Raw genomic sequence first — 13,249 nt, 5'->3', positions numbered from 1 at the left:
TGCCCTGAATTTGGACTTTTAGCCTACGTTCCTGTGAAGAAATAAATTTCTCTTTGTTAAAGCCATCCACTTGTGGTATTTCTGTTGTAGCAGCACTAGATGAGTAAGACAGAATTTGGTACCAAGAGTGGGGTCCCGCTCTAACAGATACCTAAAATATGGAAGCAGTTTTGAAACTGTGAATGGAAGAGGAACAGCAGCGGCAGAGGACCAGCAGCAGCAGAGAACCTGCATTGGTAGAGAAGTGGCAACAACAGGGAACTGGCAGCAGCAGAACCAGGAGGCCAGTGCCAGACGGCGCTTGAGCCGACCCACGGAGCAAGGGAGCTGAGTGCCTGTGCGCAGGAGGCTTTCTGGCGGAGTGGGGTGCCTCCGGGTACTGACCTGTGGAGCTTTGGAACACTTGCCCCAGCAGTGCAGATGTGGGTGTGAGGCCCGAGGAGCCGAGAGGTTAAGAAACCAGGAAACAAGCTGAAGAGACAAGGGACATAAGAAGCCAGCTGCCTCAGTCTCGAAAGGTATGGCCATGACCTCAGGGGTTTCAAAGGATGGAGCCATGCCCTCTGGTGCTTATAAGGGTGGAGTCTTGTAGCAGCACTAAGTAAGACCCCATACTAACAAAGAGTACTGATTTTATTTTGTGACATGCCTTTTCTTATATACAGAGAATTTGCCATTTCCTGTGTTCTACAGATTTCTCCACGTTCTACACATTTCCGTATTTCTACACATTTATGTGGAAAGTAATTGCAATATAAAATAACTTAGAAGAAACATAAGAAATACGTAAGGTCTACATGAAGATTATTAAATAGAATTTTGCGAAAGGAGAAAGAGACACCTTCTTACTTTTGAAGCCTTCCTATTATGAACAAGTCTTTTTTTCCCAAATTAATCTGTATACTGAACATAATCCTTTTCAAAATCTGTTGGAATTTTTACTCTTGCATATAGTTGTAAACTTCATTTAAAGGGATTAATATGGAAAATTCCGAAGGAAAAGAGGAATGAAGGAAGATATACGGTATGGTAGAATTAATTCTATAGCTATAGGTGTTCGAAGAGTGTGTTATTGATAGAAGAACAGACAGATTAAGGTTCAGGATTAGACCCAATTATACATTCAGAATAGAAGGTGGCATTTTACATTAGTGGGGCAAACTGGCTAGCTCAGTTGAGGATAAAATGAAGGTAGAGTTTATTTCATACCTGGCACCAAAATAAATATCAGATGGAGGAAAACGTAAATTTCTATACAATAAAACCACAAAATATTAGAGGAAGATATCAGTGAATTTGTATACTGTGAAATTACAGTGTCCAGTGTGATAGTCACTAGCCACATGTGGCTATTGAGCACTTGAATGTGGCTAGTGTAAGTTGAGATGTGCTGTAAGTATAAAATAGATACTGGATTTCAAAAACCTAGCACAAAAAATGTAAAATATCTTGTTAATAATTTTTATAATGATTACATGTTGAAGTGAATTTTAGATATACTGTTGCTGTGTACCATCATGTTGATTCCGACTCGTAGTGACCCTATAGGACAGAGTAGAACTTCCCCCCAGGGTTTCCAAGGAGCCGCTGGTGGATTCGAACTTCTGACCCTTAGGATAGCAGCCTGAACTCTTAACCACTTTGCCATCAGGGCTTCTGTTAGCACTGATTAGATATATTAGGTTGAATAACATATATTACTATGATTGATTTCACCTTTTTTGTTTAGTAATTTTTTGTTATTGAGAAAATACACAACAAAAACATACACAGTTCATTTTCACATGTACATTTCAGTGATAGTGATTACATTCTTCAAGTTGTGCAATCATTTTCACCCTCCTTTTCTGAGTTGTTCCTCCCCCATTAACATACACTCACGTCCCCCTAAGGTTCCTATCTAATCTTTTGAGTTGCTATTGTCAGTTTTATCCCATATAGGTAGATCTTAAATGAGCACAATGCTCAAGGCAGACTATTCTTCACTAGTTAAGCAAAACTGTTGTTTGGTTTTAAGAAGACATTGGGATATTTTTGATTTAAGGTTTCAAGATTATCTTAGGGCAATAGTTTTGGGGTTCATCCAGTCTCCATGGCTCCATAAAGTCTGGATTCCATGAGAAATTCTGTATTTTCCCCCTTTGAATCAGGATTCTTCTATAGAATCTTTGATCAAAATGTTCATTAATGATAGCGGGGTACCATCTGGTTCTTCTGTTATCTGTTTCTTTTTAGTTTTAAAATATGAGTACTAGAAAATTTAAATCACATACTTGGCTCAGTTTTGTCATTTACATGTTATTGCTGTAGCATGAAAGTGCTTCTTTAGGGTTAGAGACTTTTGAAGTAGGATACCAAAATCAGAAACTAAAAGGAAAAAAATCAGTAGTTTTGACTGTATTAATAAAAATTCCTATAGAGCAATAAAATCATAAGGGAATGAAACAAAAACTTAAGGGAATATAGTTGCAACTTGGGGATTATTCCTTTTATATAAGGAGTTCTTAAAAATTAATTAGAAAAGCCCTGGCCTGGACAGCTTCACTGGGAAATTCTACCAAACATTGAGAGAAGAACTCAAATCTGTATGCTGAAACAATTTCAGAGCATAGAAAAGGAAGGAATACTCCCTGTATTCATTCTACGAAGCCAGTGTAACCCTGATACCAAAGCCAGACAAAGACACCACAAAAAAAGAAAATTACAGACTAATATCCCACATGAATATAGATGCAAAATTCTGAACAACATTTTAATTAATAGAATTTAACAGCGTATTAAAAAAATAATACATCATGATCAAGTGGAATTCATACCACGTATGCAAGGGTGGTTCAACATTAGAAAATCAACATTCTTTACTATTTAAAGTAAATAAAACAAAAGAATGACATGATCATCTCAATCAATGCATAAAAGGCATTTGATATGTCCAGCACCCATTTCTGATAAAAACTCTCAGCAAAATGAGAATAGAAGGGAAATTCCTCAGCATAATAAAGGATGTTTAAAATCAACATCCAACATTATTCTCAGTAGAGACTGAAAGCATTCCCCTTGAGAACAGGAATGAGACAAGGATACCCTTTATCGCCACTCTTATTCAACATTGTACCAGAAGTGCTAACTCCAGCAATAAGGCAAAAAAGGGAAATAAAGGACATTCAAATTAGTAAGGAAGAAGTAAAACTATTCCTATTCGCAGATGATATGATCCTATACATAGAAAATCCCAAAGATTACAGAAGAAAGCTCCTGGAACTAATAGAAGGATTCAGCAGAGTAGCATGGTGCAAGATCAACACACCAAAATCGGTTGAATTCCTTTATGCCAGCAAAGAGAACTTTAAAAAGGAAATCAGGGAAACAATACCATTTACAGTAGTCCCTAAGAAGATAAAGTAATTATAAATCTAAACAGGGACATAAAAGACCTATCCAAAGAAAACTGCAAAATGCTACTGCTGGAAACCAAAAGAGACTTACATAAATGGAAAACATAACATGCTCATGGATAGGAAGACTTAACATTGTGAAAATGTCAGTACTACCCAAAGCAATCTATAGATATAATGCATACCCTATCCAGATTCCAATGAAGTTCTTTAACGAGATGAAAAAACTAGTCACCAACTTTATATGGAAAGAAAAGAGGCCCTGGATAACTGAAGCATTATTGAAAAAGAACAAAAAAGTAGGAGGCCTCACACTCCCTAATCTCAGAATCTGCTCTCCAGCCATGGTAGTCAAAACAGCCTGGTATTTGTACAACAACAGACACTTAGACCAATGGAACAAAATTGAGAACCTTTACAGAAATCCATTTACCTATGGGCAGCTGATCTTCGACAAAGGGCCAAAGTCCATTAAATGGGGGAAGGGACAGTCTCTTTAACAAATGGTTCTGGCAAAACTGGATGTTTATGTGTAGAAAAATGGAACAGCACCCATAGCTCACACCATACGGAAAAACTAACTCAAAATGGATCAAAGGCCTAAATATAAAACCTGAAACTATAAAAATCATGGAAGAAAAAACAGATAATGCTAGGGGCCCTAATATATGGCATAAATAGAATACCAAACAACTTAAAACACACCAGTTGCAGATGAACTAGATTAATGGGACTTCCTAAAAATTAAACACTATGCTCATCAAAAAACTTCTCCAAAAGAGTAAAATAGAACCTAGAGAGTGGGATAAAACTTGGCTGCGACATATCCAACAAGGGTCTGATATCTAAAATTTATAGAAAACTTCAATACCTCAACAACAAAAAGACAAAGAATACCATTAAAAAATGGGCAATGGGTATGAACAGACACTTCACCAAAGAAGACATTCAGATGGGTAACAAACATGAAGAAATGCTCTTGTTCATTAGCCATTCAAACTAAACAAACCAAATCCATTGCCATTGAGTCGATTCCGACTCATGGCAACCCTACAGGACAGAGCAGAACTGCCCCCACAGAGTTTCCAAGGAGCGCCTGGTGGATTCGAACTGCTGACTTTTTGGTTAGCAGCCATGGCTCTTAACCACTACGCCAGCAGGGTTTCCGAAAAGTAAACGTGTTGAGGTCGAGTCGATTCCGACTCATAGTGACTCTATAGGTCAGAGTAGAACCGTCCCATCGAGTTCCCAAGGAGCGCCTGGTGGATTCGAACTGCCTGCCTTTTGGTTAGCAGCCGTATCTCTTAACCACTATGCCACCAGGGTTTCCCGTTAGCCATTAGAGAGATTCAAATCAAAACTACAATGAGATACCACCGCACCCCAACAATAATGGCACTGATCAAAAAAAACCCAGAAAATATCAAACGTTGGCAGGGTTGTTGGGAGATTGAAACCTTTATATACTGCTAGTGGGAATGTAAAATTGAACAACCACCATGGAAAACGGGCATGGCACCTCCTTAAAAAGCTAGAAATTGAAATACCATATGATCCAGCAACCCTACTCCCAGGTATATATTGTAAAGAAATAAGAGCCATGACACGAATAGACATATGCACCCCTGTGTTCAATGTAGCATTATTCACAATATCAAAAAGATGGAAACAACCTAAGTGCTCATCAACGGATGAGTGGATAAACTGCGATGCATATACACATAATGGAATACTATGCAACGATAAAGAATAACGACGAATCCACGAAACATCTCACAACACGGATGAATTTGGAGGACATCATGTATGTGCAAGGATGTTCATTGCACCACTTGTTTTTGTGGTGGGAAAAATTGGAAACTGAATTATTAAATAAATCATTTTAAATCATTGTATATATGTGCAATTAAAATACCATGTAGCCAATAAAAGAATGATATACATTGATATGCAAAGTTTTTCATGATTCATTGTTAAATAAATAAATGATATTGCAAAGCAAATTGTAAATACCGGCTCACTTTCCAACCTTTTCTCCATATCTTCCCACAAAAAGTAGACAAAAGAGGGAGAACAGAGAGAAAAGACTGGAAGTCTATACATTACAGTGTTACTGGGTTTTGTCTGGGTAAAGATGTGATGGTATTGGTGAAACTATTGGTGATTTCATTTTCATCCATCTGTATTAATTTTTTTCCATTGGGCATTTATTATACTTACAATCAGACAAAAAAGCTATTTATATTTGGAATGAAATGTGACAGAATTTCTCTTTCGCCTGCTTTAGAAATTAATTTAGAATGGATCTATTTAATATCTAAGCATGGATTTGGGTAAAGAAAAGGGAAGCAATGATAGGATTGTTTTGAGATCAACATAAATATGGGTAGCCAGAAGTAAAGCCAATGAAGGAAAATGAACCAAATCCTCTTTGGGAAGAAAAAGCAGGTATGCGCCAAGAATGCAGGTGAAGCTGGCAGGCTAAATTCATTGTTGCTGCAAGTCCCCTATTAACCCACATGCAATCTCTAATTAGGAGAATGCTACTCTAATACAGAATTTCTTTGAAATTATTGGCTTATTTTCCATGAAAATGTATGTTGGAATATAGGAATCCAGAACTCTTGGAAATTAGATATCCACAGTAAAACAATAATCCTTTCTCTGTTTCTAAGATTCTAAGGGAACAAGAGCTATGACTGTTTTGTAACAGGCCTTAAAGATTTTGACATGTCATTCCCTGTATGGATTTTTAAGTATGGACATTTTTATGTTTAAAATTTATCTTAATTTATTCATTGATGATGTGTACTTAAAAGTGAGTGTGAAACTTGTGTTACCAAAAAATGTTTTATTTGAAACAAACTGCTGAAGTATAATTTAGAGAAGAAATATTGCATTTTCATTTAATTTTCTTTTAAAATTATTCTTTATCTGTTTAATTTACAGAACTGCTTCCCAAGTACATTTAATGAAATTTTCACCAGATGGAGAATTTTTTGCCACTGCTGGGAAGGTAAATTATGAAAATGCTGTTATCAAATAGTATGTTTATGGTTTACATTGAAATTTCAAAAACATTAAACTGACTTCATTCCCTTATATTAGTGAAAATATTATTTTCTATTAAAAACATTAAATAGCAAAATTAGCTAAATATTATGATGTTAAAAGGCAATCTGGTATAATTGAGCTAGCATAGACTTAGGGGCAGAACTGGGTATAAATCCTGCCATTTGTAATCTTGGGCAAGTTATTTAATCTCTTTGAGCCATGGTTTTCTTATGTTTAAAATGAGGATAAAATCACCTACTTCCACAGGTCATTAATCATAGAATTAAATTAGACAATACATATAAAGTGACTGGCACAGTGATTTACAAGTAATAAACAACCAATAAACTATAGCTATTGTTTATATTAATTGTCTTTTAGCTGCCAGTTGTGGTTCCTTAGGCTGTGTTTAAAATATAAGACTTTATAGGCTTTCTAGAAGGACATTTATAGCCATTTTCTTTAGTGTGCACACTTTATTACCTGTTTTCAGGACAATCTATTTCTTTAAAATTAATTTTTTAATCATTGGTTAACAGAGTAGTTCATGAACCAGTAACAGCTTGAAATTATCGTTCTCATGGCTCAAAGCCTTCTGCAAACTAAGAGCTGAGATACACTAAAATATCAGTGAGGTTTTTTTAGGAGAGAAGTTTCATCCAGGGCTTCGAACTGGTTCATTCCAGTTCGAACCCCTGCTGAGAATGGCATTTCCACCCCGGATATACTGAATCAGAATCTTCGGTTTAACAAGATCCCCCAGGTGATTCTTACTTATAATAAATTTTGAGAACCACTGCTCTAGTTTATACTAGTAGTGGTTCTCAGAATTGACCCCTAACCAGCAGCATTAGCATCCCTGGTAATTTGTTAGAAATGCAGATTCTCAGCAGCTGAATGCTTAACCATTACACCACCAGAGCTTCTCAGTTACTAACTAGTTATCATAATCTTCAATATTTTATTTGGTAACTCATATGATAACTCATAAAAAGCACCCTCCACCCCCCCCCCTTTTTTTTTTTTTTAACAATTAGCAACTCAGCTGTTAAGCGAAAGGTCAGCGATTTGGACCCACCAGCCACTCCTCGGGAGAAAGATGTAGCAGTCTGCTTCTGTAAAGATTCCAGCCTTAGAAGCCCTGTGGGGCAGTTCTACTCTGTCCTATATGGGTTTGCAATTTTGTAAGTCTGCTAGTGGTATTACCTTCTTACATTTGGCTAAATGGGAAAATGAACCCTAATTTCATCTTTTGAGAGTCTTTCTTGAATGACTTCACTTCTTGTCATGTATAGTGACTAGGAAGCTTTTTCTTTTTTTTTTTTTTTTTTTAACCAACCCTTGCAAAATACACACATTAACACTTCAGTTCTCAAAGGACCATTAAGGAATGCCGATAAAAAAGTATTGGAGTTAGATTTTTCTTGTCCATTACCCCATGCCCAACCCCCCTCCCATCCCTAAATTTATGCAATTGGAGAGAAAAATCTTAAATTTGCTATTTGACTTAACCTATAATTTGATTCTGATCTGAATTTGATTTATGTTTTTTTCTGTTGTTTTCTTTTTTTTCTCCTTAGGATGACTGTCTTTTAAAGGTGTGGTATAATGTAGAAAACTGGCGGACAGCTGTTACTTCTCCAGATAGAAGTTCAGAAAAACAGTCCCAAGGGGAAATTGACTTTTCATTTGTATATCTGGCCCATCCTCGATCTGTAAATGGATTTTCCTGGCGTAAGACGAGCAAATATATGCCAAGGTTAGTGGATTAGTCATTGTTGTGATTCTGACTGCTTTTCTCATTCAGAGAACTATAGCTTCTGAGCCTATGAAAATTTGAGTAATATAAGATAGCCCCCTGACCGGCAGGTCAGCTATGATAAACTCTTAAGATGAAAGCCATGTAAGATGAATTTAAGCTAATTTACCTCCCTATCCAATGTCTTTAAGCGATGGAATTGTGCATCTTATTCTTCTTTATGTTTTGTGTCCAATTCTTTTATCACTCTCCAGATTGCTGTTTGAACGGACTTTTTCACGTTTCACTCCCTCATCGTGTGCCTTCTAGTGTGTGTCTCCTGTTGATTCCTTTTTTTTTTTTTAAAAACAACTTCATTGATAAGATATAACACAAAGCCTAAAACATTTATTTGACTGCACCCAACATCTTTGAGGAGAAGAGAATGGGTTAACACCGCACATTATCATGCCCTGAACTAGGTGTTAGTTTAACACGCATACACCCACATAAACACATATCCACACTTTAGTACTTTCATTCTTTCCTGTATTCCTTGAAAGACTTGATATCGCACTAAATTTCTGCCTTTATTTAAATAAGTTATAGAGACCTATCACACACTTAAGTATAGGCAGAAATTTTTTTTGTTTCATATGGCCATTTTCAGTTTGACCACACCATGTGAGCAATACAATTTTTCTTTTATCGTTTCAGTGTTTTATGAATTTTCTCACCTGAGACATTCTAGGTGGATCTGTGGTAGTGTACCTGGATTATTTGCTGACCTTACTTTCGTTTTTCTGAGCCAGCAGAGAATACCTAGATTTTTTTAGTTATTTTCTGATGTAGTAGTTACTGTTCTTTCTATCCCCGCCTCCACTCCAACAAAGCACAAGAGTAGGACGTACTCTAGGAAAAGTAATGTTCTTAGGAGAATGTGTCCGAGTCTTTGGGCTAAGAGAGTGGTATAGACAATCCATGTAGTGAGTGAAAACACCCTCACTCCAGCTGCACTTGAAGAACTATTGCTCTGATATTTCTGAGACCATTGCCTGTGTCTGCGTGTTTGTGTGTCTGTGTTTAGAATAGAATGAACTTTTGGAATATGTTAACTCTCTTTTTAAAAGTTATGAATGACCCCAATAAAAATAGCTGCCATCACTAACTGTGAGCCGTTTTTTGTTTGTTTTAATAAAGACAGAAGTAATTTATTGGCAAACTGTGAGGCCTTTAGAAATATCTGAGGATTACATCATTTCAGAGTCTGGTTTCTATCAATATATCCAAGTGTTTGCATTCTCAGATGCTCTAGTCACCAGAATATTAAAAAAGAGGCTCATGAAGCATCGTGTCTTTTGAGAGAGAGTAGTCACGTCTACTTCTGACCTACTAGTTCACTCCGTCTTGGCAGAGTGAGTGAAGGCAGAAGCAGATGCCTAAAACTAGGCCATTACGGATGCATGATAAGAGCAATAAGGCATACCAGTTTGGTTTTTTTTTGCCCCTATCCATGCACATTTTATCTTAATTAAATTCTGCAGCGTAGGGAACTGTGATGTATGAAACTAGACTTTTCTATCAGTTAGTTATGGCATCTTTGAGAGGGCTCCAGAATTTTACTTTCAGATCCCTGTCAGTCATTTAAGAACTGGTCAGTCTCCCTGAGCTTTTATACTTTTGTTGTTGTTTGTTGTTTACCAACTGCCTGCCAGGTATATAGTGGAAAGGCCAGTCCTTTCTCATGAGAATGAGAGAGATCCCATCAAAGACCATTGCTCTTTCCGATATGTCGTCTTTACTGGGCAAAACATGTGCTTTGTTTTTCACATAAAAATTAAGATTTTCAATCAAATCGCTAGTACTGTGTGCTCTGGGACTATTGGATTGAGAGAGAAGAATGGAGAAGTTTTTGCAATGAGTTCTTTTTTTTTTTTTTTAACCAAATTGATGAATGCAGGATGGGTTTTGGAGATTTGGTGATTTCTTTCAAAGAACCTCCAAAAGTAGGTTCTGGATCATCTTACTTTAAAAATACCTTAGCCTACTGTTGCATAAAGATAAGACATGCTTGCCTTATATAAGGTTATATATTTTTTGGCTATACCTGAATATGATGTGTCACTGAAAGGAGAGTAAGATACCTCTAGTGAAAAAAGGAGAAAAGGGAAGGTATTGCCAGAGAAATGCCTCAAACAGATCAGGGTATTTACTTCATGCCAGCTGTTTCCATTGACTATGTGTAAGGCCTGGGGTCCTAAGGAGAGTCAACTGGGGCTACTGTTACTCCAGAGTCGAGGCCTTCTTCATGCTTCTGAGTTATGCATCTTTATTGCTTGCTTTGTTGCCCTTGCCTCAATTCTTATTCCTTTTCTGATTGCTGTTACGCATCCCTTTAGTCTCCTGCTTTCTGTAGTTCCTTTATAAGCCTTTCCATTCTGTCATTTACTAATTGACACTATGAACCTCGAACTTTCCATATTCTTTTACCCTTTGATATATTTTCTTTCTGTTTCTATTTGCTTACTCGCCTTTTATTTAATATCATTATTACTGTCTGTGTATATGTGAATGTACTAGAGAGAGTAAGAGAAGAAGGGATGCTAGGAGAGGATGAGAGGAGGATAGAAAGAGAAGGAGAGGAGAAAAGAGAGGGAGAAAAGAGGGAGAGATGGGGGGAAGAGGTAGCAAAGGAGGAAGGAAAATAGAGACAGTGGTGAAGAGGAAGAGTGGAAGTAGAGGTAGAGTGGGAGAAGCAGAGGTGGGGAAAGGAAGGAGGAGGCTAAAGGTAGAGAAGAGAATAGGAGGTTAGAGGAAAATGTACACTGCTCTGTTTGAGGAGGAGGTGGGTTGTTAAGATGGGGAAGGAGAGAGAAGCAAGAGATTTGAGGACGAAAGAAGATGGAGGGGTGCTAGGGAGGGAGAGATCAGGGGACAGAAGGAGGAAGGAGTGAGGCAGAGTGGCCTAGAGAGGCAGAGAATGGTGGTGGGGGCTGAGGGAAGAAAGCCCAGAGAGGGGGTGGAAAGGGGGAAAAAGTCAGGTGAGTGGACTGAGAAAGGGGAAGAGAGGGGAAGGAGGGAAGTGAGAGAGAGAGGAGAAGCGAGACTAAAGGGGAGAGCAACCAAGACAAAACATGTTTCCCCTCTGCTACTTGTTCTTTTATAATCAGGTAGGTATGTTTATCTAACTGGCTACTGTAGAATATTTCTATTTATTTTTCTTTTTTTTACCTTATTACTCTTTTTTAATCAGATAACTTTGAAGGATACTGTGACTTCTTTTTCCTTTCTTTCTTTCTAGACTTTCTGAGTTACCCAATTGTGAAGGCAGTCTTTGTTGATAGGGTTTCAGCCTTTGAACTCTTCATGTTGATGGGGTTAATTAATATAGTAGTAATTGATTTTGCTTTTATTTATGGAGGTGATAAAAAGGTAATTCATTGAAAGTTAGGGATGACTAAAGAGGGAGGTGGTTAGTGCTTGTTTTATAGTGTGTTTTCTCTTCTATTTTATAGTGTGTTTTCTATTCTTGCACTTTACTGCTTTGAACATATGTTCGACAGGTGGATTGAATAGTTAATATAGTTTTTTAGTGACCAGTGTACACATGCCTTTACAGGAAGTAAAAATGAAGCATTATGAAATAATTCAAATAATAACCATCCAGGTGGTGCAGTGGTTAAGAGCTTGGCTTCTAACTGAAAGGTTCGTGGTTTGAAGACACGAGCAGCTCTATGGGAGAAAGATGTGACGGTTTGCTTCCATAAAGATTACAGCCCTGGAAATTCCATGTTACTCTGTCCTGTAGGGTCTCCATGAGTCAGAATCAACTTGACGGCAACAGGAATATAAATTAGAAATTTTTATTAGAAGATGTAGTTTTTCTCTTATTATATGAGGGGTTATGGCTTGATTTCAGTCTTTCTTCTTTGGATATAAGAAGAAGCTTGGGTTATTGAAACAAGAACTACTAAATTCTAGATAGAAAAGAAATAGATTGGCAGAAACGTGCTGTGATGAAATCAAACATCCATTCAGTTGCAGTGGATCTGACTAATACCTTCAGTATTTGTATGTTGACATTTTCTTTTTTGGTACTTTGTGTGCATTTAAAAAATTATAGAAACACTGTAGAATTGGAAAATGTCTGTTACTGTGTCAAATTTATATTTTTTCCCCTAAAATCTTTTTATTCTTTAGGGCTTCTGTGTGTAATGTACTGTTGACTTGCTGCAAAGATAATGTATGTCGTCTTTGGGTAGAGACATTTTTACCAAATGATTGTTTGCTATATGGAGGTGACTGCAACCATTGGACTGAACCAGTTAGTTTAACAAATAACTTCAAGAGAAATGCTTCCAGTAAAGAACGAGTTCAGAGTGCTTTAGAAGTGAGTGTTTTTGTTACATGTTATTTTCTGTAAGTTTTAAAACCTTTTGTACATGGCCTTTTTCATAATAATCATGCTAATTAATATTCAAGGTCATGTGGATAATTGTGAAGAATAAATATGCCAGGAAAACAGTTTTCAGGAATTTTTCAGTTTTTTTGTTTCAGAAATTCATACTTAGAGGTTTTATCTAAGATGCAAAACTACCTATAATTATGAAGCCAGCTGAAGATAGAATAGTAATACAGATTTCTTTTATTGTTATTTTATTGATATTGAAAACAGCAAGTGATCTAAAAATTTATCTTTGAATGCTTTGTATGATTATGGACCAAGTATTTATTTTTCAAATTTGGATAGTATTCTGTTGGCTCAGAATAGAATTAAATATATGTTGTGTGGTATTCGGCAACTGATAGAATGGTTTTGTGTAATAATAGCTGAAAGAAATCCTTGACTAGGAATCTGAAGACTTTTGTTCTACTTATAGCGCTGCCTCATATTAGCCTGGTGACCTTGGGTTCTGTATAAACTATTTTCTCATAAGAAGGCTGAGAATAACAATACTTGCACTGCCTACCTTACTCTCTGTGAAAATGCTTTGTAAATTATGAAATACCATTCTAGTGTATGATGGTGATATTGTTCAATGCATCATGGTTAGGGGAAGTA

At 36.7% G+C, this 13,249-nt stretch overlaps 1 protein-coding gene across 8 annotated transcripts in view; it reads left to right on the top strand.

Annotated features, from left to right (window-relative positions):
* The window catches only part of DMXL1 (Dmx like 1), a 157,383-nt gene that overhangs the window by 39,646 nt on the left and 104,488 nt on the right, over positions 1–13,249 (top strand). For all 8 annotated transcript variants that reach the window (XR_002824217.1, XR_002824218.1, XM_023731941.1 and 5 more), the window contains 3 exons: positions 6,345–6,411; positions 8,030–8,208; positions 12,388–12,577. Coding sequence is in view for 6 of the 8 variants with exons in the window: in XM_023731941.1 (XP_023587709.1) it covers positions 6,345–6,411; positions 8,030–8,208; positions 12,388–12,577 (436 nt within the window). In the remaining 2 variants the exon portion in view is untranslated. The remainder of the gene's footprint in view (positions 1–6,344; positions 6,412–8,029; positions 8,209–12,387; positions 12,578–13,249) is intronic.

This window comes from Trichechus manatus, unplaced genomic scaffold (assembly GCF_000243295.1).
Source record: "Trichechus manatus latirostris isolate Lorelei unplaced genomic scaffold, TriManLat1.0 scaffold00047, whole genome shotgun sequence".
In the NCBI taxonomy this organism is placed as follows: domain Eukaryota; kingdom Metazoa; phylum Chordata; class Mammalia; order Sirenia; family Trichechidae; genus Trichechus; species Trichechus manatus.
This window is presented reverse-complemented; position numbering and strand designations above follow the sequence as displayed.